At 41.1% G+C, this 26,866-nt stretch overlaps 1 protein-coding gene across 2 annotated transcripts; it reads left to right on the plus strand.

Moving 5' to 3' along the window:
• The first annotated feature begins 9,564 nt into the window (after positions 1–9,564).
• On the plus strand, positions 9,565–14,476 carry LOC146386023 (uncharacterized). Of its 2 annotated transcripts, none has more exons than XM_084932043.1 (4): positions 9,565–9,903; positions 10,389–10,447; positions 11,797–13,223; positions 13,464–14,463. In XM_084932043.1, the coding sequence occupies exons 1-3, from the start codon at positions 9,761–9,763 to the stop codon at positions 12,936–12,938; spliced, it is 1,344 nt and encodes a 447-aa protein (XP_084788169.1). In that variant the 5' UTR covers positions 9,565–9,760; the 3' UTR covers positions 12,939–13,223; positions 13,464–14,463. The 2 variants fall into 2 exon arrangements, with proteins under 2 accessions (XP_084788169.1, XP_084788170.1); XM_084932044.1 differs by lacking the exon at positions 9,565–9,903 and having other exon boundaries at positions 10,280–10,447; positions 11,797–11,931; positions 12,100–13,223; positions 13,464–14,476.
• Positions 14,477–26,866: the final 12,390 nt, after the last annotated feature.

Below are 26,866 nucleotides of genomic sequence, written 5' to 3' on the forward strand. Positions count from 1 at the left end.
AAACAGCCGTTTACACTTACATTCACGGATAATTTAGAATCATCAATTAACCTAGCTCTAATAGCTGCATGACTTTTCACTGTGGCAGGAAACCAGAATACCCAGAGAGAAACCACTGCAAACTAGCCAGACTGTGGATTTGCACCCAGGACCTTCTTACTGTGGAGCAACAGCACTAACCAGCATGCCAACAATTAGGAAATACAGGAAAGCTATGATTTCCTGTATTTGATGCAGAATTCTTTTGTTCTTGTCCTTGACAGGTTAATCCACAATAAATAGCAATAGCATGCATGTGGTGTGTGTGTCGTTGTCTGCCTCTTATAACTCCAGTGATTTTCCTGCAATTTGAAATCTTATGCGGTGTTGTGAATTCTGTGCGTTCAGCAGCTAACCACTCTTATTAGATTATATCGTGTCATCTCAATGAGAACAAATTGAGTTGTTGAATTTCGTACAGATCTTTTAAAGCCTGAGGCAATTGTGTTAAACACACGCGAGATGCTTACGTAAATCCAAGGGCTGGCCCCCTTTCTTTTCTTTTTTTTCTTTCTTTTTTTTTTTTTCCCAATGTGTTCCTCCTTCAATTAAATCTCAATCACAAAAATGTGGCGCTCCGAAATAAAACTCACACCGTTAACTCATCATTTTCACTCTGTACCACTGCTCCTTATCAGGCTGTGTGAAGCACAGTAAACAATTCAGTCGAGGCCTTGAGCCATAAACAGACATCACGCACAGACATTGTTTTCATAACCAAACTGCTCTAGACCTTGTCCCCTAAATCTACACAAATGCCCTCTGGGTGACATGAAATGCATTTAACCAATAAACAATCAATGGCTTCTTGTTGTTGTAACAGATTCTGTATTTGGATGTTTGTGTGCAGCATTTTGCGTGTCAGCATAAGCATTTGTTAGTAAAGCATTCTTCATTGCATCAGCGTGTGTGTGTGCATCATTCTTCATTGCACAAGTGTGTGCATGTGTGTGTGTGTGGATCACTTCTCAGTGAATTGAATCAGCATTTCGATTTGTGTGCGTGTGTGTGTGTCAGTTCTCACTCAATCAACGAGTGCATATGTGTTCATATGTGTGTTTCTCTTCATTCTGAGTCAGTGTATGTAGATGTGTGTGTTCGTGTGTGTTTGTGTGTGTTTGTGTTCATCACTTTCCTGTTCTGGTGTTCTGGGTAAACCACGGCCTGAAGGGTGCCCTGGGGTCCTGCCCTCCTCCATTTCAGTCTGTTTGCATCCATTGGTGCTGCTGCTCAAAGTTCTGTCCATACTGGTTCTGGCCCCAATTGAGGCAGTCCTTTTCTCCAGTGTCCTGCATCTTGTCCTTGTCCAGCTCCTCCTTAACTTGACCCTTTTGCTTCTGTAGCTCCTTCAGGGCTTGCTCCTGCTGTTGGAGCTTTTTGTCAGGTTTGGCGACCTCCTGCTCCAGCAAGCTCCGGCCTGATTTCAAGTCCTGTATCTGGGACTCTAAGCCTGACTGATGGGTTCGATTAGCAGCCAGCTCCTCCTGAGCCATGCTCAGTTTCTGCTCTGATGCCTTGAGCTCTTACTGAGGGCAGAAACCTCAGAGTCTTTTCCGTACACGTCAGATTGAAGTTTATTGATGTTTTCCTTGCTTTGCTCCACGGCCTTCTGCAGCTCTGCTGTCCGGCTCTTCTCAGAGGTCAGCTCCTGGCCGAGCCCCGACACCTGTGCCTTCAGCTTATTTTCTTCTGGTGCTTTTGTCCATTCTAAGGTGCCTCCTGACCTCAGTTACTTCTCCTGTCTCTGGCACGCCCTTTTTGCTGCCCGATCATCCGTGTTGGTCTGTCACTGTCCTGCACAGTTTTAATGCAGAGTTGTTAAGGTCAGCATTCTTTTGCTCCCCCTCACTTTTCATCCGGGCTTAATGGGCGTCTCGTCACTGCTCTGTCAGCTGAAGCTGTCTGGAAATCTCCCCCGTGTAGTGAAACGGGCCTTGGATTTAACGCTCTCCGTCTCCGCTGCATGAGATCGTTTTCCTGCAGCACTGTTGACATTTTCAGGTTGTTGTTGTGGGTCCAGCTGCTGTAGCATTTGGTCAGGGTCACATCAAAGATGGTAGAGGAGAGAGCAAAGATGGTAGAGGGGAGAGCAGGAGTCCAGGTCAGCCTCGGCAAAGCAGCCTGTAATCAAGCATAAAGAGAAAAAACAAAAACAAAACAAAAACGAAACAAAAACAGGCGAACAGGAAAATGATGTTGTGTTGGCTGTGTTATTCAGAGAGGGGAGAAACAACGGGGCCAGGCCCTGTGTCAGCCTTCTCTCCCCCTTTTTTTGTTTTTTCTCACCATATAATCAACTCATAACCCACCAAGTTGACAGGACAACACAGGTACATGTTAAAATTCTTAAGATCATGTTTAAAAGCCCAAAAAAGGAATTTTCCTTCATTCAGTAATCATTTGTATTAATCAATCAGCAGAAAACATGTCACAATTTGAATCTTTTAACCACTAAATTTGTCGTGTCATCACTGGTTGGTCAGACCAGTGTCTTTTTTTTTTTTTTGAAGTTAAGCTGTTGTCCTGCAACCCAGAAAGTTTATTTGTTATTAGTGGATAAACTTTATCATTCAACAACAGGTGTATGTTAAGTTTCGCTGCTTTAACCTTGCTGGAAAATCTTCACGTGTTCATGAATGTAAGCTGTTTTTGCATTGCGTGTGTGTGCGTTTGTGGGTGGGTTAATTTAACTTTTTTCTCAAACGAGGCATTTCTCTAACACGTGCCTTTCTTATACATTTCTTTGGTTGTGTTTTTATTTTGTTTCCCAAATTTTGATTTCCCACCTTAAATAACAGCATTCCATGTCTACAGCCAGGAGTTAGAGCTTGCTTGTGAGATTCAGGGACACATGGTGCTAATAACAATTCAGCCAAAAACTTGCCTGAAAATTTCCAGTGATGGTAACCGATAACTGGAGGAGAAGATGTCCTTTAAGCTTCTTTTCAGGGTGGGGACAAAGCTGGGGTCAAGCTGCAAACTTTTGAGCCAAAGCTTGGCCTGTCTGTCGTCCCAATTCTGTTAATTTATCCTTTTGCCGCTGTACTCAGGTTTCCAGGTTGAGAGAAATCCACCTGTATTAACACACTAAAATATTCACTTAGTATTTCTTTTCTGAAAACATCCACTCGCTTCATCTGCCTAGATTTTACTCTCTCTTGGTGCATACTTCACACAGTCAGGCAGTTGCCTTTTATGGGCATGCAAAGTTCCTGTCTCACACACAGCTACTCACCAAATAATCAACAAAATCAGCGTTTTTATTACAGGCATGTATCATTGTTTGCAAATCATAATTATAAAACTCAAAAACACGCTAAACAGGAAGCAAAAGTCCTCTGTGCGCTTCACAGCAGCCACCTCATTTGCATGTTCACACACCGTCTAAAAATAGCTCGCAGCGCTGCAGCGCGCTGTCGTCACACACAGCCTCGTCTCACACACAGCTCTATTATTTTATATTACAAAGACGTCTTATATTTACAATCACTCTCAGGCCTGACAGCTTTAGCTCCTACACAATTTTGACAAATTTAAGTTAACGGGTCCAACCGAAGAAAGTCCAACTTTTTTGTGATCAATTAACCAGTATCAGACTCTAACTGTTTCTGGCCTAATCTCTAAAATCCCTAACTCAATTTAACAGTGTCCAAAAAAGCGCAGATACCGTTCCAAACGGTAAAGTGGTGCAACCACTAGTTATTCTGGAGTGCCCCAAGCTCCACAGTGACCAACTGACTATCCCTCAAAGAGGACAAGGCCTAGGCGTCCCCGGCCTTGGCAAGCGTTACCTCTGAGCACTGCGCTTCTTAGCGGTTCCACCGCCGTTCTAGGATAATTTATAACACTTTGAAACAACAGTGAACCCCCCAAAACAAGAGTATGACTGAGGCAGGTGCAACCTAGTGGTCAATGGAGCCTCTAACTCACAAAATGACCAATTCCCTATCAAACTACTTGGGCTTCTAACCTAATTTCACTGTTCTACTTTACCTTGGGACTCTAACCCAGTATTATAACTTACTTCAACTTTCAAATCTCATGAGATTTTCATTAAAATCAAAACAGACATCTACCAGTAATTTCAGTGAGTAGACTTTAATTTTATCATGTCCAATTTGGCACACTTTGGAAATAGATTCAACAGGTAGTGCCTTACCTTTGTATAAGCCGGCTTATGCCCACTCACGTCAGACCACTGGCTTGTGCCTGTCTGTTCGACAACCTCGGACCGTCCAAACCTCCAACTTCCACCCCAATACCACAGGACGAGCCCCCAAACTGTTACGGATTCAAATATTGGGGATGGATACAAGAGGAAAAACCAAAATAACCACACTGGTCCGGCCGGGTTGAGTCAAACGATGATTTTAATGATCACACGCGTGGGAGATGGACACCGTACGCAGACAGCATCAGATCTCAAAATAGTGGAGCATTGATCAAACTCTTATAGCCTCTAGTGGCCCCCACCTAATCATAAAAGCCTAAACATTCACATTCTTTCTCTCACACAGCGCCTAAGCTACGACCTTGGCTCCCTGTTTATCTGCTCCTGCTGAGATGGGGCAGAAAACCTCTCCAGTATGTTCTGTTCTCTTCTAATCAGACAAATAAGGCGATGACTTTCTGCGAACAGTATTTCTTATAACTCAGCAGTATAATGCATCATAAAACAATATCATTCGTTCACAATAAATCAGCAGTCTAATGTAATGCAACTCAGTTTAACAAATGCAATAGTTATCACCTTCTTCTAATTCAGGAGAATAATGCAAACTAAAACTACATAATAATTCACAATCTTTAATTAGGGGTCTAACATGGCATAAAATAATATTATAATCCCACAATCCCTAGAAATGTGTTTCCAGAGTCCCAGGTTTAGTGACTTCCTGTCCACCATCACATTAGCTGAGTAGTTGTCAAATTTGAGGGGAGCAGAGGAGATCAGACACCAGTCAGCAGGTCAGAGGCCATCTCTCATTTCACAAATCAATCGCTTGATTTATAAATGGAACAAACACCCCATCAGACCAGGTAATGACCCATTATGAGACAACAGCCGTCTGAGAGGAGATGTTCTGTATCACAAAACATGGGAAACAAACAAACTCTAGGCATTCTGAAATATATAAAGCTCAACAAAAAAACAAAACCATATCAGATCCTGATGTAATTCATGTTGTTGTCTTTATTAGTCATTTAAAAAGAGGTCTAGAAAAAGTGTCCAGGAAGAGATTCTACTATTTATGCAGCACTGCCCCCGTGTGGCCACAAAGACACACAACAGCTTCATTTCTCAGCCTGTTGCCTTCTTTTTCCTTCATGATGTAAACAGTGAATGAACTGAAAGAAGTCAACCCATAAACTGTTAAACTGACATAACAGTCATGATGATTATGTAGCAAGTTGTAGTTGACTTTCTGGTGGTCGTTTTGGTATACAATTTAAAAGCCATTTTCTTTTATAAATACACCATACACTTTGTTCTCGACCATTTCTTTTCCTCATATCCTTAACGGACAGTGGAGGAACACTACATCTAGCTTCTGTTTAACATTTATCCAGGCGCCCCCACACTGTACCTCTACAGAAACCAAGGGAGAGAGACAGACACACAAAGATTTCAACTTGAATCTTGGTCTCAAAATAGAAAAGGTTTTATCACAAAATAATTACAAGAGCACAAATAAAAACTCAAAACCAAAGACAAATGAAATAAAAAGGCAAGGCCCTGCGACTGAACACAGCACATCTTGCACACCTTTAAAATTCACAAATTTCAGTTTTCTTTGTCAGTCTGTGGTATTAAAAAAATCTCAACATGATGACCAATGTTTGACCTTTCACCTCTAGCATAGTTTTCTCTGGATTTCAATCTGGCCACTCCTGAAATGACATTTATCAGTGTATGTACAGCATCCATTTTTGGTTTAGACAGTCTGACACAGACCGTCTCCATGGCAACCTCCGAGACTATTCTGTTCCTAAAAAAAAAAAGTCTCTATATGACCACCAACAAACCTGTTACACCATATTTTTTCACCAGCTCACCTTTGCTGAAGGTTCTCATACAAATCTAAACATCTTTTGAGAAAGTCCACATCACTCTGATCTGTAATGAAAACAGAAAAACAATGACAACACCAGCAGAGGCCTCCGACATAAACCTGGCAACATAAATCTAGATAACTTTGCTTCTCTTAAAACATTTAACACAGATTAAATTTCTAACAAATATACCAATATAAATATATATTCCAGGAACAGGACATTCCAGTTAGATCCTCTCCAAACTTATACTGGGCAGCTCAGCCCATCATCCACTTTTACAAAACAGAAAGCCGCCTGATACAACAGCCCCAAAAGTGACAAAAATCCACCTCCAAAAAGCAAAACTTCTCATAATGGAAAAACAAAAACGATTGTCAATCCTATCAAACACTTTCTCTTAATCTAAAGAAATTATTCCAACATCAAACTGTACAATTTACAAATAACTACCAAGTCTCTCATGAGAAAACTCTTGTTCACATTAGAGCTGTGTGGTACACAGTACGACTGATCTCTGTGAGTGATTCATTTCACAAAGTGTTTCAGCCTGGTGGCCAGTACTTTTGAAGGAAGTTAGTAATCTGTGCATAACAGAGCCACGTCTCCATTTCTAAGCAGAGACAAATCTCTGTTTTTTAGGGAGAAGAGAGAGCCCCACGTGATGACTCGATGCCAGTAACAGTCTTTTACAGAAGTCTGCAGGCAGCCCACCCTGTGCAGGAGCCAGCTGACCAGCAGCAGCACTAATCTCCTCCAAAGAAAAGTTAGCATCCAGGACAGCTCTGTCCTCAGAGCTCAGCTGAGGAAGCCCCTGCAGCAGCTTCTCCACTCAAGCTTTATTACTTTCCTCCATCCCTAACATGGTGGTGTAAAAGTCCACGGCATACTGACCTGCTCTTGAAGCTTTCACCAGTGGCTTCATGGTGGTACAGTACTCCCTAAGGAATGCAACTTCTGCAGGACTCAACCTGTAAGACACAACAACAAAACCCACCATGACTATAATAGGGATCTTCTGATTTAATATTAAGAGTCTGCTCACGTTTTTAACCATCCATTAAGGAAAATTCACAAAATTTGCAACCATATTGGTAGGTGTCCAATTTTACTCACATTTTCACCTTGAACTCCTCACAAATGCTCCTGATGGCATTTTCCCCCTTCTCATCAATGATGCGTATTATCCTTTCAGTGGCAAGGTAGGTTGAATTCCATTGTGTTGCATTGGGACGAATGATCTGTAGTTCACACTTGTCCTCTACCACTTCATTAGCCAAATGAGACCGGCCAGTTTTGTTCCAAATGGCCTGGCATTTTGCAAAGGTTGCACGGGAGAGCCTCTTGTAGGTTTCATTCATGCTCTCTGCTAGGGCAGCATCAGATGTTGCCACAAGGTTTAGCAGGTGACATGCACATCGCTGATGAGGCGGGAGTTGATACTCCAAACCAGAGTCTTCATCAAGAATTGCACTTGCCTCATGGTAGTCAATATGGTCAGTCAGGTCAATAGTTTCTGGGTCTGCTTCATCTTCAGCTTCATCTGCATCATTTTGTGCCCCAAACATGTGGAAGGCCTTGACAAAGTTGGATCCACTATCAGTTGTGGTTCTTACAACTTTGCCTCTAATCTTGTATTGGCAATGGATATCATCAAGCACACCAGCAAGCATGTCAAATGTGTGAGACCCTCTCAATCTTTTGCATGCTGGTGCTGCAGATCTTCTTTCCAGGGACTCTTCCTCTATCCAATGGCATGTGACTCCAAGGTAACTTTTCTGATGAGCTGACCAACAATCAGTAGTGGTAGCAACAAATTTGACTTTATCCAATGCTGCAACCAAAGTCATCTTCATGTGATCAGCAGCTTCACAGATTCTGGCACGGACAGTGGGTCTGGAGATGACTTTGGCTTGAGGTTGTAATGTGGTAACCAATTCTTTGAAAGATGGCTGTTCTACCACTGCAAATGGCTGTAGACCCTCACATATGAAATTGATGACAAGCTTGTCAACAGTTGCTTGTGGAACATGTTTGTTTGCAGCTCTCAACATCAGGTCTGGTAACTTGGCTTGTGTATTTGCTGAGAGCTTGTTTGGTGTGGCTGTGGTCTTTCGCTGACGAGATGTTGATGCCACAGTGATATTGTACTGCTCAATCTTCGATGGATGTTTCCTCTGTAGAGATAAATATTATCATACGTCAGGTTCATACATTACTTCATAACATCACTGTGATTAACACTAAAGGAAAACACATTTTTAAAACATCATTCAACTAGACATGAGCTAATCTTTGATTGTTTAGCATAGTATAAAAGAGTGGTGAATTTGATCAAATCTTGCAGATATATTGCTGTATTTATTTACAAATGTAAACCAATTTTGAACGATCATTGCAAAAAACATGAATTTCTGTATACATTCTAAGTTCTGTAATCTGTATACTATCTGTAAAAAGAGTATCGACCAATGTATCAGTATCTAAATTTTTAACTCCTTTTTATCAGTATCACCCTAAAGTTTTCAGTATTAGTCAGGTCCTAAAAATACTAAGAGAGCAAAATATGTGTATATAGCAAATCTAATTTAAGAAAAGGGATCACATACACAAAAATGCTGCCCATACAGCTAACAAATAAAAACAATCCACATTATGTTCTTTAAAAAAATATATCATATTGGGAAACATATAACCCTACTGATTAAGAGCCATGTCACTATGATAGACCTATATCAGGCCAATGATACTGATCAACTGATCCATCAATCGGGCTCTGGTACATGTCAGCTGAGAGCTGGAAGATTAATTTGAGATGCAGCTCAGCACTGTGTTCAAGTTTTTGTTTTTGTTTTTCATAGGCCAGCTGATTGTAGGCCTGTGAGTTTTAAATGACTACAAATTTAATTTATTGTAATGACGGTGGTTATCCAAATAATAAGCTAAAACATTCCTATGAATTGTAGCTCAATTATGCATGCACACACGCACATTAGCTAGCTCCGTCTTATTTTAATATCAGGCTAACCAATGGCGGTGACAATATCTTAGCCAAACTAATAACCTTAACACACATGAAAAATAAGAAGGCAATATTGTACACGTATAGTTGTAAAACCTCTTACCTCAATGTGTTTTTTTAAGATTAGACGCTGAAGTCTTGTAAGCTGAAATGACTGTAGAGGTCAAACAAAGTTTGCACTGCATCTGGACGCTGTCTCCTTTTCTCCCTCTGTACATGAAAAATTCCTCCAGGTATGGCCACGGGCACGCGTCCTCCGTCTTTTCTACGTCGTTTTCATGGTTGACAGTGTTGTCCTCTGTCTCCATTTTGGCTTCTTTGTCTCGAAATCTTCCGTCTATAAAGTAGTTTGTACTCCAACATTTAGCACCTCTAGACACCTGTGCCTGCTGCTGCAGCGCAGTTTATTCTTTGCTTACGTCTTAAATTGGCACGTGTTAAGATATTCATTGTGTGTACTCATGTTGTACAGTGTTTAACTGGATTATGGTTACTGTGGTTTAACAGAGACAGTATTTTAGTTGTCACCACAAGGAGGCACTGTTTCATTGTAAGATCACGGATGCTGCGTCATCACGCCCCTAAGAAGAAAAAAGTACACCACAACGAAAATGGCACCCATGAGGAAAGTTTTGCCGCGTGTTGATGTGGAATAAAGTTCCCAAAATATTAAGGACATTTTTGACTCCGTTGTCATTTTCCTTCGAGTTGATCGCTGTCGATGCTGCAATACTCAACAGCGCGGTTGCGATTGCACGGCCTTATTGGCTGCAAAAATGCAGAGAAAGGTTTGAATATTAATTCAAATTGTGGGCGTACTCAGTAGCGACTTTTGATTTAATAAGTAGCGAAGTAGATTACATGGTGTAAGTTGTACTCAAGTATGAGTAAAATTACACACTTGAAAAATTACTCATAAAAGTACAAGTACCCAAAAAATCTACTTAATTACAGTAACGTGAGTATTTGTAATTCATTACTTCCACCCCTGACTGTAAATGACCATAAATTAACTGTAAATTACACTGCTGTGAGCTCCATTCATATGTGCACATGTGTTGACAACCGTAACCATGGCCGCTGAGGGTATATAAATGCTGCACAAGGTTCCAAATGTCTGTTTACACTTGCTCGTGGACTTGTTTCGACCTGCTCCAACCTCAGCCTGTGGAAAGCTAAGTTTTGGAAAACACTTTACTGAAAGCGGATTTAATTTGAAAGCACAACAAGTACTTCATCTGTGGATTGTTTGTACTTGTTTTTGTTTTTCAAGTTTGAAGATGGCTCGCCCTGGACCCGGACTCCCCGACTGTCACCTGGACTTCGCTGCAGGTACGTTTGAAAATTTCTTTAAATGTAAATTACTGTAATAATTTAACAAGTTCCAGTGTGAATATCAAGTTTTAACGTGATCAAATATGTGTATTCCAAGATTGTTTCTCGTAAATTGTTTGTATGCTTTAAATTTTCCGGGAGAGGTGTAGAAATTATTAACGACTGGTGTATGAATATGAAAAAAAGGTGTTACTTTGATTTGAAGGCTTCAAATTTGACACTTTTCTTTAAAATGAAATGGTTAAAAATAGCTTAATGGACTAAAATTTGTAAAATAACCAAAAATCAGTTTCCGTGGTAACGGCATCTTCAAGATGTCATGGCGTCAGAACACGCAGGTGTAAACAGATCCAGGTCCCCTCCTAACATCCTTTTCTTCTCCGGATCAAAGGCTTTATTGACATAAACTATATTTTTTCTCTGCTGCAAAACACAAAGATAAAAAAAAATACAAATAAAATAATATCAAAAGAATATGAAAACAGTAGTAATAATGGCATTAAGACCTATCTTCTGTTACGGTAATGCTTTTAACCTTATTGGATAGCAGAGAGAGATATTGTACACAGGGATATTTACACAGGGATAGCATGTTTACCACAGATTAGATGTATCTGTCCTTATGGCAGATACAGTCCTTGTGCACATTTCTAAAAATGTGGATTCTGCGTTAAGAGTTTCTGTTTGTTTGTTTGTTTGTTTGTTTGTTTTTCACTTGACCATCATTTTCAGACATACCTGCAGAGCTTTGTGTGTGCAATTTTTACTCTTGCCAAGGAGGTTGTGTTTTTATTTTAAAAAAAATTTTTATATTTAGGACATGCGATTGGTACATGTGGTCTAAATGTTACATTATGGTTTGCATCCACATATTTAACTTATGAGCTTTTTTCAAAATGTGTGACATCGTGAATTGTAAATAAAACAGGAGAATGAGCTGCATGGTTAGTTATAAATTTACTGTAGTATATTTATATAATAAGTTACTCATGTCCGGCTATTTACAAATCAATACCTATTATCCATTACCTATTCCAACATAGTGTTTGCATAAAGGCTTACAAAGAACAAATAAAACAAATTGAATGTACACAAAATACAGTGTCATATATAGTGTCAATATAGTGTCACCTTAAAAGTACACAGAGTGAGCTGCCTTGGTGGAGGTTTGGTGGTCTTCTATTAAAAAACTTCACTTAAAAATTGGACAAGTAGAAGTGTCATTCAGTCTGACATAAAATGCTTTTCTCTCATCCTCTGCTCAAACTAACAGATGTAGGTCTGTTGCTTTAACACTGGGTGTCTATTACATTCCTAATGTTATTTTAAAAACTGTTTCCTCACAGGGCGTCTTGACTATGTGGTTGAACGCCCTGCAGAAGAAGGCCTTCCTGAAGTCATCAGGATCCTGGATGACAGTCTCCAGAGCACCACCTCTTCTGGTGAAGCTCAGGACACTGATACCCAGCGTATCAGCGAAGGTGAGTATGGTGAGTATATTCTTATCTCATCCTCCCCCTCTTCTGATGAAGAACAGGACACTGATACCCAGCGTATCAGCAAAGGTGAGTATGGTGAGTATTTTTTCCCTCTCTCACCCTCACCTTCTTCTCATGAAGCACCAGATGCTGATGACGGTGAACAGCAAGGTGAGTATGGTGAGTATTTTATCCCTCTCTCACCCTCACCCTCTTCTCATGAAGCACCAGATGCTGATGACGGTGAACAGCAAGGTGAGTACCCCCCCTACCTACCTGTAGACGATGACGAGGTGAGTGAACAGACTGACAATTCATCTGACTGGAACGACTCAGAAGAGTGGGGGGATTGGCTTAGCGATGACTCGGGGTATGACACCATGGATGAGAGAGATGATTCCCCTCTCATCCGGGAGCACCCTCCAGAGCCGTTTTGGCACGATTGGCAACATCCTATTGCTCCAGGTGCTGCCCCCATCGCCATGCCACCTTTCGGCCAGGCCAATGCCCCACTCTTCCCTCGAGTTGTTGCCCCAGTTGGTGATCCGCCAGCTGCTCCTCCCTCAGCTGCTCCCTCTGCTGCTCCTTCCTCAGCTGCTCCCTCTGCTGCTCCTTCCTCAGCTGCTCCCTCTCCTGCTCCCTCTGCTGCTCCTTCCTCAGCTGCTCCCTCTGCTGCTCCTTCCGCAGCTGCTCTCTCTGCTGCTCCCTCTGCTGCTCCTTCCTCAGCTGCTCTCTCTGCTGCTCCCTCTGCTTCTGCTGCTCCTTCCTCAGCTGCTCTGTCATCTGCTTCCTCAGCTGCTCTGTCATCTGCTTCCTCAGCTGATCTCTCTGCTGCTCCTTCCTCAGAAAAGAGAAGCAGAGAAGACATCTGCACCGAAGAGGTAAGTGCAAAGAGGTGCAAGGTAAGTGACCAGTTTGATGCCCCTTCAACATCCTCAGGTAGTTTTGGAGTCAGACGTTTCTGGGAGAGGCCTTTTAACCTTTCCCTTGATGACAGTGACTCTGATTAGTTTATGTTAGAACGTGTTTTTAAACTTTGCCTTTGTGTTTTTGTTTTTACAGATATAAGAACATCTGACTCGGACATGTGAAATGTATTGTTTTTTTCTTGATATGTGACATTAATATTAATATTACATTGTGACTGAAAGGTAGTTTTTTAGTTGTTATTACTTCCAGTTACGTCCAAGATGGAGCTAACACCCCACCCAGAAGACAGCCTTACCCCGACCAACCCGATGAGAAGGATGGATGACCAAGTGAAAAATGGGAGAGTGGTGCTGTGTTCCAACTATGTAAGTTATCACCTCACATTGACAACAAACTGTATTGAAGGCGAAATTCTTCCAATAGTTGGTATAAATCATCATCCTATGTCAGCAGCATTGTAGGTTTAGGTAGGTTTAGGTTTATTTATATTTTTCATGTGTATACGTTGGGTTTAAAATTGCTTTTTAACAACATACTGCAGCTACCAACAATGAAAATGCTGTTTTGTGTTAAAATGACGTCTTTCTTGTGTTATTGCTTTGCAGGGAAGCTGAGAGTGGACAGAGCTGCACAGAGGACCAAAGATCCACTCTCAGCACTTCATACCTGACTGGCCACAGCACCACCCCTCCTCACCCAGGGTGAGGAGGGTCCTGACCCCGCCTGCACAGAGGGAGTTGTGAACATGCACTTCTGTGTCGGTGGGTTTAGGATCCTCCTCACACACACACAGATGAAGACTGTCACTGGAAGATGTCTCCATTGCATCAGCAGGACGTAAGCATTTGTAAAATATTACAGTTTGTGATGTTTTATACATATTTTTATTGCATCATTTAAAACTATGAGATATAAAATAAACCAATTTTCATAACATTTTCTGTGTATTTAGTTGTTTTCTTAATAAGTTATTTGGAACATCAATGCAACCTGTCAGCTTTTTATTGAGGATTTAGAAAGTTGCTGGTGGCCCGAGTGTGTACAGTGGGGTGTTGTTTTTGTCACATGGTGAAAGTGACCTCATGGGGAGCAAAAAGAACAACTGAACAATTTGGGGATTCACAGACTTTCGTAATCGCTAAAAACAATTAATAAAAATTGTTCTGTGTGAACTAAAAGCTCAAATATAAACCATCCTGACACACTGACACAAATGATCTGCTGTTTATAAGCAGGACAGTGTTTTCATGAGCCTGGGTGAAGCTAATTTGCATGAGTTTAACCTCCTGGTCAAAAACTTGCATGACTCTGTTATCACTCTAACTTTCTTCTGTTTATTTATTCATTTTTGCTAATTGTAGTAGATTAATATGTTCACCAACTGATTCTTGGCCTGAATGTTTGAATGTTTGCAGTTTCAGGTCCTACTGATCAGTTTTAAGTATTGTAGAAAGTGAGCAGCAATTAAATCGAGTTCTGGGATGAAATGGGACAAAAGGGTAATGTGACAGCCACATTAGTTCCCTTCCCTCGTTTAACAATGTGTAAGCAAACTGCTTTAACCTGCAATTTACTGCATGTTGTTAGGCTGCATGGTACAACCACAGTCTGCTCACCACCCGTGGTGATCGAAGGTTTTGAGGTCTTGTTCGAACTACTGATGAAGTTTTATCAAAGCTTGTTAAGTTTCCCAACCACATTTTATCCTGATGGTCCAAGGCTTACATCTTTATGCTCACAAACATACTTCTGTAATTAATCAGTGACCGATTTATTACTTTAAGTTACAGTGTGAGGGGCATTAATGAACATAAATCAGATTTAACTGGATTATGTGTTTAGGTCAAGAGACACAGACCTTCATCTTTAAGAGGCTCTTCTTGAATGTCTAATCACGATGTTTGCCATGCAAATACACTGGGCGGTTGTTTTTAACAGAATCATTTAATGATTCTGATGAAATGAAGTATTGTTTCAATGAGTTGTGGCACCATTCTTGCTTTAGCAGTGAAAGGAGTCAGGTAGGGCTCCATCAGGAAGAGGGCCCCAGAGGTCCTATGCCCCCGCCCACTTCCCTGGGGCTTGAACATCAGTGGATTTCCACTTAAGCAAAGCCTCATCAAGTTCCTGCAAACAGCTCTACACACACACTATCATGTACAGAGTGTGGATGCTGTGTCTAAGACCACGATCATTGTGTTTCTACCATCTGGTGCAAGCTTCATCTGTCTCACTGTGTTCTCCTAAAGGCCAAGACAGCAGGACAGTGAAATCAATCTCACTTATAGGTGCCAGAAATCAGTGGATATGAGATTAATGGTGGTAATCAGGTTATGCATTTGTTGTCTTCTCAGCAGGTGGGAAACATCTCTCTTTATTTGTTTATGTACATGTGTATCAGAAATCTATTTTCCTGTACAGCTCAGGTTTAAGGCACAATGTTGATCTAATCTAATGAAGATCAGTGTCTTTTTAGAGTCAGTGAAAATACTGACATTAGTGATGTTAACCCTTGACTAAGAGTTTCTTAGTCAAATGTTAATGGGAAACACATTTCCACACCACCATCTTCTAAGCTGTGATGCTACATGTGCAGCAGCAAACGTCCAATTAGTACCGATCAGAAGGTTGGAGGTTCGATTGCTGCCTGATCTGGTCTGTATCTCAAAGTATCCTTGGACACGATACTGAACCCCAAACTGCTCTTTCATGAGTCCATCAGAGTATGAATGTTAGATAGAAAGAACTTAGGTGCAGAAAAATGCTTGTATGAATGGGTGAATGAGGTGTATAAAGTACTTTGAGTGCTTGAGTAGAAAAGTGCTATTTAAGAACAAGGATGTGCAAGAATTTGCTAGACACGCTCTTCTTTTTCCAAAACTAAAAATGTTATTTCAAATTTGGCAGCCTGTGTGTCAAAGAGACTGAAGAGTAACTAAAGGGCAAAGTCCAGGAATACAGCCAAACTCAGGAGATCAGTTAGGAGCACAACTGAGCAAAGGTGATTCAAAAAAATGGAGAGAATCTCTGCCATGCAGTGCCATGCTGAGCAGACTGGTTTACAGCCACAAGAGAGACTCAGCGTTCACAGATCATAAAATCTTCAGGGAGCAAAGCTCTCAGAGAAACTATAATGCAATCCACAGATAGAATACAGTCAATAAACTCCAAGTGAAATGTTAAACAGTGCATGGATAGCTTTTTGTTCTGCTTTTTCTTCGTATCCTTTTTCCCCTTTCTAAAGTCTCTTCAGAGGCTTTGCAATTTGTCAAACAGCAGCTGGTAAAAAGGCTTTTGCAGTGAGGCAGGGAGCCTGTTCAAACCAGATTATGCTTGATTTGATGACTGCAGAGAACTTGGGGCTGACAGCTCAGATTAGGATCGGTTCTCCCTTGAAAAGGCATTAGTGTGTTCTGTCATGGCAGGATTTCTGTTCAATGTGCAGTTAGATTGAAATCAAAGGGCACCAAAGACACCCAAACCTGAGGGATCATTACGTGACACCCAAAGCATCTGAGCAGTCTTATTCCTTCATCTGTACCAAATTACTCAGATTCACAGACGTCGTGCACAGCAGACCTGCAATACAACAATGAATAACAGGAGTTACGCCTGCGTTGGACAGGTCAAAATGTCACAGGGAGCAGTTCAGTTAAGTTTCATTCCCCTCCAGAAATCACTTCATGCATGATTATCAGGAACCTTTGAGTAATGACAGCACTTAAATGAGTGTTTCCTTACCATAATCCACTTTGTCACCAAGTTTTAGGATGAGAACGGTTTTTTTCTACTTCTATTATTTTTTTTATATCGTTGTTATTATTTCTGTTGTAATTTGTGTTTGTTTTTTGTTTGTTCAGTTTTTCAGCCTTGTTGCATTTTTTTCTATTTCCGTTGTGTTTTATTCAACTTCTGTTACATTTTGCAGGATTTTGCAGCTTTTTCTATTGATGGGTGTTTTCTTCAGGGACACCATATTATCATTATCTTTAAAACTGCATTTGAAACTTAATGCTGAGTTTTTACTTTCTGCAGTTGAAGTTATCTAAAGAAACTGTGTGTGGGTGCAGCTGAAAAAACGTCTTTTGGTAAATAACACAGAAATTCTGAAATCCTCTACTGCTTATATCAAACAGAATAAAAGAAACCAAAGCTAAACTCTAAAAGATTATTTATTTCAGCTTGTTTACAGTTATCCACACCTCACAGCTTTTTATGGGTTGATAGTTTTCCTGATCCAATCTGCATACTCAGGATCACAGAGGTCCATGAAGGCAGCCGGTGCTCTGCATACAAAGTCCGGATCTCCCACAAAAGAAGAGATCAAATGTAATATTAGTGCATTCCACAGATTATCAGCCAACAGCCTTGAAGACACACTTAGCCTCTTTTAGTTTTCAGCCTAGAACGAGGAACCACCAGCAGGTTTCTGTCAGAAGACCTCAGTGACCTGCACCTTATAGATGGAAGCAAATGAAGTTTGATCTCAGCTTCATGCTCTTGTTCTGCTCGTGCTCTGATTTGAATTACATGTTCTACACACTTCACTGTATCTCACTGTCAGTTTGTCAATTTGTGACATTAATTCAGAGGAATATGGTGTAAACCAATGATTTATAAACCTAAAACAGCTCATGATCACTAACCAATGCTAACTTTGAGAAGCAATGCAGAACATATTGTGCCCTCTGTGTGGCTAATGGCGCTCTTAAGAGTTGAAGAGCAAAACAAAAGAAAAAAAAACCTCACTCACGAGTCTGCGACTGCGTGCTGACAGAGAGCGAGTGGGTTACTTCTGTGTGACTTCAAGCTGCAGAGGGTAAGGCTCTGACTGTGGTCTGCATATATGTGCCGAGCAGCAATTCAGAATACCCACCGTGCACAGTTTCTGTGAGGTTTGGCATAACTCGATGCATTGAATCATTTTCATATTATACAGACAGAATTATGCAGTAAGAACCAGCAGTTAAATATAGAAACTGTTGTTGAATACTCACTGATACACAGAGGCAAGAGAAGAGGCAGCAGACACAGTGTGCCTTTCATAAAGTGCTGGGAGGGAAATGAAGCTGAGAAATGAAACTTTGAGTATTGTGTAAACCGTCGATTTATTATAGAAGATCTACAGTATGAACTGACCATAAATGTACTTTGGTCAAGACCTGAATCAAGTTTCATCCAAAGGCTTGTGGCTCAAATTTGAGCAGGGCCTGACAGCTTCAGTAGAAAGACGCTGAGGGTCCTGTCACTGTTGTTGATGTCTCTGTCCTGAAAGATCACAGACTGCCCTGTGATTTGTGGTGTTTCTTGTGGACTCGTAAAAGGATTTATTTATATGATATAGTCTTCACTGATGTCAGGTCTCAGGCCAGCTTGAAAGAATTGTGTTTGATCATATAATTACAGTTCCTGATAGTTGGACCAATCACAGCCAAATGAAGTGAAGCTGTTCTGGTGATGGCCCAAGACCATCATCTGTACTTCAGCAAACTGTCTCTGTTCTCTGCACATAAACTAAAAATATGACTATATTATCATGAAAACGTACTAAAGGAATTGATAGTGCCCTTTGTCTCCATGTGACTATAATCTTATTAAACTATATTATTATATTATTTCAATTTCATTTTTATTTATACAGAAAACAAATCACAACAACAGTCGTCTCAAGGCGCTTTGTATTGTAAGGTAGACCATGCAAAATACATACAGAGAAAAACCCAATAACCACATGACTCTCTGTGAGCAAACACTTTGGCGACAGTGGGAAGGAAAAACTCCTTTTTAACGGAAAGAAACCTCCAGCAGAACCAGGCTCAGGGACACTATCTCTACGTAAAAGTAGGGATAGTGTCTGTCTCCTGAATCCAAACAGGAAGCTGGTTCACTAGAACAGGGCCCTGAAAACCGACGGCTCGCCCTCCCATTCTACTTTTAAATTCTCTTTTAATACAACAAGTAAGCCTGCAGTGTGAGAGTGAAGTGCTCTAATAGGGTGATATGGTACTACAAGGTCTTTAAGATCAGATGGGGCCTGATTATTTAAGACCTTGTATGTGAGGAGCAGGATTTTGAATTTGATTCTAAGCCAATGAAGAGAAGTCAATATAGGAGAAATATGCTCTCTCTTTCTACTCCCTGTCAGTACTCTTGCTGCAGCATTTTGCATGAACTGAAGGCTTTTCAGGGAGTTTTTAGGACATCCTGATAATAATGAATTACAGTAGTGCAGCCTAGAAGTAATAGATATTAGAGATACTGCACAAATGGAAGAAAGCAGTCTTACATATTTGTTTAATATGTGAATTGAAGGACATATCCTGGTCTAAAATGACTCCAAGGTGTTACTGGAGGCCAAGGTAATGCCATCCAGAGTAAGAATCTGGTTAGATGCCATATTTCTAAGATTTTCAGGGCCGATTACAATTGCCTCAGTTTTAAAAGCAGGAATTAGAGGTCATCCGGGTCTTTATGGCTTTAAGACATTCATGTAGCTTAACTCATTGGTGTGTGTTATCTGGCTTAGCTAGGCTAAGCTAGAAAATTCCTAAAAATACAGTAAGTGAATACAAGAGAGTTTGCTTCGGATGAAGCAAGTGAAGATTAAACTATGAAATAAGAAGTTATCTATAAGTTTTTAATTATTTTGGCTCTCCAGATAAGCTACACAAAAACACAACCATGTGTTGGAACAGGAAGTGATAGGAAGTGAGAAAAAAGACCTTAGGACAGGTGAGATTGGTCAATGGTAGATGTTATGTATGAACCAAAATATATGGTGTGCTATACAAGCTATCGCCAGTAGCGGGCACTATGCCCAGTTATGTGTGTGTGTAACTTCTGTGTTATGTTAATAAAGAGAATAAGTGGAAATGTAAACAAGCTACCGTGTGTATCAGTCTGACTCTGTATAAGCCCTAATCAGTGTACTGACACTACAGGAGGAAATATAAGGCGAGGAATTACAAGCCTTATCCTGACGCGAGAGCATCCTGACGCGAAACATCTGCGCCTGGTTTGGGAACAGCACCAAGCAGGACAGACGAGATCTGCAAAGAGTGGTGCGCTCGGCCGAACGCATCATTCAATCAGAGCTCCCTGACCTGCTGTCCATCTACACCAAGCGGTGCAAGACCAAAGCTATGAAGATTATGATGGACCTCTCCCATCCCAACAATGGACTCTTCTCACTGTTGAGGTCTGGGAAGCGCTTCCGCTCCGTTAAGGCCAAAACAGAGAGAATGAGGAGGAGCTTCTTCCCCCAGGCTATTCGGGCCCTGAACCAGGTGTAGGACTGGACTCTCCCACACATCACATCACCACATGTACTCTGGTTTTTCTTCATGCACACTTCCTATAATTTATAATGTCTTTCTGCTATTTGCACATTTTTACTGTAAATTTCTAAGTTAAATCTGTAAATTTTGTAATAACCTGTAAATTGTAAATACTGTAAAACCACTGTCATTTAATGGTCGGGCATTGCATTGCACAGCTACAAGCATTTCACCTCATGTCATACTGTGTATGGTTGTGTGTGTGACAAATAAAATTTGAATTTGATAACAATAGAGATCTTTTTCTGAAATCATAAAAGGTAGTAAAAGTCAGCAAAACAGCAATTGTTGAAGCTGCTTCCTGTTTGAGGGAACTGGCCATTTAACCACTTTGACTGAGTGTGCTTTTAAATGACCTTTTTCAACAATAAAGCCCAGGAATGACACTGAATCAACATGAAATTCACATTTCTCACCTTTTAAATTGAGATGTTTTTTTCTAGGAGACATTTGAGAAGGACTTGACAGGTATAAAACAACTGGGAGAAGTTAAGAATATTGTTGAAATAAAGAAAATGTGGATGATGAAGTCACAAAGGATGTCATTGACTAGGGCCTGAAAGACTCCTGGTGCGTTTGCTGAAAATGCTATTTTCAAATAACCGAAACGACCCATTTGGGTTTAAAAATTATACTGATTACTGGAAGGTGAAGGAGGACCAGTAAGCGAGTCAATGAAGCAGTCATAAGGACGATGAGGTGTGAGATAAAGAGCTAAACCTCCTCTCACTTTGGTTAAGGGTAAACAGCCTATTGCCCGCAGCATCAGCTAAATTCTTTGTCATAAACACTTTGCAATGAAATTTGGGTTTGGTTTCAGCATGGCTTCGGCCCATCTCAGAGCTCACCCTCACAGCAGGATAACCATGAAAGCAAATTTTGCACAGTCTGAAGAATAAGTTCTACTTTGTTGATGAAACACTAGGAAACACTGTTTGAGGAACCCTCTGTTCTTTTCTAACTCGCTGGTGAAACCTTCAGGTGGCCTTTCTAGAGGTACAAGCTCTCTGAGCTGTGCTGCTGCCTGCTGACCATGTCCATCGTTTTATGACCACAGTATCTTATAATGGATGTCAATCCAGCAGATTATCTTTGGCATGTGGTGGATCAGGAGATTTGCAACATGGATGCACAGCCGACAAACCTGAAGCAACTGTGTGATGCTATCATATCAATATGAAACTGTGAGGAATGTTTCCAGGTCTTTGTTGAATCTGTGCCACAAAGAATTAAGGCAGTTCTGAAGGTGAAAGAAGGTCCAAAACAGTACTGGCAAGGTGTAACTAATGAAGTGGACAGTGACTGTATTTAGTGTCTAGATGTTTTTTTCAGTATTTTATTCACTTAATAGCAGGACAGAACACCACATGACTGTGGCCTTGTGTTATACCCTCTCTGCTGCAATGATGCTGCAGACAAACACAAACATCGTGATTAGACATTTAAGAAGAGCCTCTTAAAGATGAAGGTCTGTGTCTCTTGACCTAAACACGTAATCATGTTAAATCTGATTTATGTTCATTAATGCTCCTCACACTGTAACTTAAAATTGGTCACTGATTAATTACAGAAGTACGTTTGTGAGCATAAAGCTGTAAGCCTTGGACCATCGGGATGAAATGTGGTTGGGAAACTTAACAAGCTTTGAAAAAACTTCATCAGTAGTTCGAACAAGACCTCAAAACCTTCGATCACCACGGGTGGTTAGCAGACTGTGGTTGTACCATGCAGCCTAACAACATGCAGTAAATTGCAGGTTAAAGTAGTCTGCTTACACATTGTTAAACGTGTACTGTACTTAAAACTGATCAGTGGGACCTGAAACTGCAAACATTCAGGCGAAAGTTACAGTGATAACAGAGTCATGCCAGTTTTTGACCAGGTGGTTAAACTCATGCAAATTAGCTTCACCCAGGCTCATGAAAACATTGTCCTGCTTATAGACAGCAGATCATTTGTGTCAGTGTGTCAGGATGGTTCATATTTGTTGACACAGAACAATTTTTCTTCATTTTTTAAGGATTATAAAAGTCTGTGAATCCCCAAATTGTTCAGTTTGTCTTTTTGCTCCCTATGAGGATGAGGTCACTTTCACCATGTGAAAGGCCTAGTGGTACGGCCTGTCTACCCTTATTTGGATTACCGTAATGACGACAATATCAACGGCGCGCACAGCGTCGCTGCTTTCAGGAGCCATTGGAAGTTTTAAGGTTGCTCGAACCATTGAATACTTATGGTAAGTGAAAGGGCGTATGCTCCGTGGAAAACTCCATATCCCACAATTCATAGCACACCTCTATCGAGTGTAACAATGGCGGCTGCCACCTTGTTTTTATATTCCTCTTATTTGTGTTTCTAGGTCACAAAATAAACTTTTAAGATATTTTCAGGCGAGAATGTAGATGTGTAAACTTCAAATATCTGCTCATTTTATCAAGACATCCCATATTAGCAACAGTTCTCTTACATGTTGCTGCTAGCTGGCTAGCTAGCGTGGCTAGCGCCGCTTTGCTCAAAAGCACCCGGGCTTGGCTTACAGTGAGGCGGCTCACACTCGTTTCAGCCCCCGATCGCTCACAAAGAGTCTGTGTCTCAGCTGAACTTGTTTTTCGTTTATATGGGCCGATGATTCAATTATTAATTTTAGTAATGGTATAAACAGTGAAAGGTGGTTGTCCAGATGCTGGTCGATGTGGAAAAATAACTGAGTTGTTTGGTGGTGGCGGCTAACGCGGAGCTCCAACAAAGGGTAGCTAGCCACCGGTGTATGACAGAAAGGACATGCGGGAAAAAGACACATACGAGGCGGCGAGGCAGCCGCTGATCGACTGGTGGTGGCTAACGCGGAGCTCAAACAGATGGCAGCCATGGATCAGGGAAATTGAAGGCAGGAGAAGCAGACCCAAGGCGGCTGCCGGTCAGAGCGTCAGGTTAACTGAATTTCAGGTAAGAAGTTATGAACTGCGCTCTATTTGGGTCAGATATAAACCCAGTTTAGGTGTAGTTTATTTTCGTTGTGCTGACTTTTTACAATCAGTTACAATAACTTACAATAACTGTGTGCGTGCTGAGTTACTGATGTTGAACTTTATTTTATTCATAAGGGTTAGTTGTAGAGTTGCCAACTGTTCCGTACAAACGGAATTGTCCGGCATTCAGAGAAAATATTACCTATTGAGCTGAAAAGGAACACAGTTTGTCCCCTACTTCAGGTAGAACGGAAGAAGACACAAACAGCTGGTAACTGTGCAGGGGTGGATCTAGCAAAGCTTTTGCCAGGGGCCAGGTAGGGCATTAACAGGGAAAGGGGGGCACAAAGATATACTTTTCTTTCTTACTCTCATAAAATATTTAGCTTTTATTAAATAGTTATCTGAATCTTACAACCAAAGTTTGTATAATAAAACACAAGATTGGCTGTAGACCATTGTTAATCATTCAGAACACTGTGTGTAAAAAAAAAAAAAAAAAGTGAATGCAAAAGTGCATAAATGTTTATTTTACGTGTTTGGTGTGTGTGGCGGGGCGTGGAGTGCAGTGCCGCTGCAGGGGAAGTGGACCCACCTGAGCGGCATCTGCAATCACGCCTCTCAGGCGTAAAGTCTGTGCTCTCTCGGCTGTTTTTTTTTGGTGTGTGTCAGGCTGTGAGTTGAAAAGCTACAGCCGGCTGTGTGGGTACACCAACCATGTGTGAAAAGTGGTCTATAACGTAATGCTTCAAAGCGTGTTCATGCAAACATTGTCGGGTCTGCCGTGGTACAATGGGACTTCTGCTCATGAACCTCTGTGCACAGCGTCTGCAAATCGGGGCTGTACGAAGTCACCTCATCTTTACACAAAACTGTAAGCTGTCATCTGTGAGGCGTGAGCGGTGTTTGGTTTTACCATAGTTCATGGTGGAGAATGGCTGCTCTGCTGAGTTTTGCTCTCTGTAGCCATTTGAATGGCAAACTACACTGATTAGCAGCATAGGCACACTTAAAATTTCTTCTGAAATTTTCGCTTTCTAGTTCAAATTACACTTTCAGCAGCAACTAGTGAGGTAAAGCAAATGAGAAGCTGTTGTGTTTCAGTGTGACCAGTGCTGCATAAATGTTGTGTTATCTTACCAGGCATGGTCTCTTTATAAATGCCCAACAGAGCCAACAAAAGGACTTTAATTATATGCTCTGTGTTGTTTGTTAAGCTTTTTGTATGTCAGTATGTGCAGATAAACTTTGTTTCTCATGGTTTACTTCATACAAACCGTCTCCTCTCAGATCTCAGAGGACTGATGTCTCATTATGGGTCCCTGCATTAGTGTGATGGAGTGTCTGTGGCATGTTGAAATCAACTGATTGATTTTCGTTAAAAAGAAAAACTTCTGACTGACTGGTGGCTGACCTTCTCTGTTCCTCACAGAATTGCCATTTGTGGATGTGGTCCACTGATCCACATCCAGTCACACATACAGAAGAGGGGGACATTCAATTAAAAACATTAAATACAGATCAAAAGCATAAATGTACTTTACATGAAACAAATGCTGGGTGAGCAGAAGTGGAATTTGCTGTAAGCTGAAGTCAGCGAGCAGCAACATCCTGAGAAAATCATGACTTAGCACTAATGTCCTTAGCTATAGTCAACACAGTCACACACTATGAGGCAGTCCTGTTTGAAATTTCCACCAAATCTACTTTTGTGTTTGTAGTGCTGTGTTTCCTCAGTGGATGCAGATGGTCAAAGTCTGTGTTTTCAAATATGTAGAGTGTCATTTCTCTACATAACACAGAAATAAGAATTTACAAATGAAACAATTATTCAGAAACAAAATGTGCAAAACCCAAAATAAACGAATCTTCAGTTTAGAGCAAAGGAATCATCTATTAATGTTGTGGAGTTGTTAAACACACACAAACTGCTCCAAGATGAATAACTCGGTGTGGAGATCAGGGAAATATTTTACTGCTACTATTCATAACCATCATCATTACCATTACATTAATTATCATTTCATCAAAGCATTTATTCAATAGATTACACATGTTCTTAGTTAAGATTATTACACCTATCACAGAGAGCTTCTGTCTGGTAAAAGGTTAGAAGCATCAACGGGCGGGGTGAGGCTGAGTGCGTTGGAGGTCGAGACACACACACACAAACAGTAGTTAGACTCATATTTAGGTAAGAGTTCAAATAATAGTTTGCAAAAGCTTGTGACTGCAAAATTGTGTCTGCCTAAGGGATAGTTTGTTCCAGGAGATAAGCGAGAGTTAGAAGATTAATAGGAAGCACCTGGCCTCGAGACGGAGAAGATGTCCTTTTAAATGTGTCAAAAGTCGTCAACAGAACATTTGTGGTTTTGAAACTTATGCATGTGTTGTATCTGCTTGACGCATGAGGGGGCGTCATAAAAGTAAACCCTGATGGTATAAAACAACTGCTTGTGTATCGTTGGGCGGAGATCGATGCTGTCTGTGGGCAGCGTTCATCTCCCCACGCGCGTGTTCATTAAAATCACTGTTTGACCGAAGCTCTTCTGGACCATTATTGTTTTGTGCTCACCCTCAATATTTGAACTCGTAACATTTTGGGGGCTTGTCCTGTGACTTGAGGAGGGAGTGAGTTCGGAGGTTTGGACAGAGAAATCCGGGGTCCAGAGGGCGGTCAGATGCGCAGACACGATCCGGTGATCGAACTGAGTGGACAAAGGCCGGCCTATTTAAAAGGTGAGGCACATACCTGTTGAATTATTTCCAAAGTGTGCCAAATTGGACATTGAAAATTAAAGTCTACTCACTAAATCACTGGTGAAAGTCTGTTTTGATTTTGGTGAAATTTTCATGAGGTTTGAAAGTTGAAATAATGATAATGGGAGTTTGTAAGTGACAGTGCTGAGTAAAGAGAAAGCAGTTGGACTGCTAAGAGAGTTTAAAGCAGTTGGACTGCTAAGTGAATTCGGTATAATAGGTAATTGGTTATTTTGTGGGTTAAAGTCCCCATTGGTCATAAGGTTGGACCTGCGTCAGTCATACATTTTTTTCTGAGGTGTTGATTGTTGTTTCAAAGTATTATAAATTTTTCTATAACGGCAGCGGGGCTACTAAGAAGCACATAGCCCGGAGTTTACGCTCCCTCCTTGTCGTGGACGCGCGACATTGACCTCTCGGTGAAGAGGGTTCAGTGTGGCTTAACTGTGGGGTACAGGGCATCCTGGAATAAGCTAGGAGTTAGTCTCCTCACCGTTTGGAACGGTGGTCTGCGCTTTTTTGGCCAGCAGAAGTCGGACTTCGGGCGTGAAACCTTAACTTAAAACTTCGGGGAAAGCCTTGGCTGTGAAATGCCAAAAATAGAGCTTGAGGAAAAGTTTGGGTTGGTTGACGCTTTTAAATTCAGTTAGGGCACTAGAAATCGGGCCACCGTCCGGGACGGATACTGGTTAAATTGATCGCAAAAACACTCAGGAAGTTTATCGGTTGGACCGTTACTTTAAATTTGTCGAAATTGTGTAGGTGTTAAAAGGCCTGACCATCTCTGCAGTTGTAATTATAAGACGTCTTTGTAATATAAAATAAGAGATCTGTGTGCGAAAGGTGTCTGTGATCCAGCGCTGAGGCTATTTTTAGACTGCGTGTGTGTGTGAAAATGTAAATGAGGAAGCAGTGAAAGGCTGAGAGCATTATCGGTTGTGT

Source organism: Perissodus microlepis, chromosome 6 (genome assembly GCF_051167445.1).
Source record: "Perissodus microlepis isolate ML-2025 ecotype Zambia chromosome 6, ASM5116744v1, whole genome shotgun sequence".
Lineage (NCBI taxonomy): Eukaryota > Metazoa > Chordata > Actinopteri > Cichliformes > Cichlidae > Perissodus > Perissodus microlepis.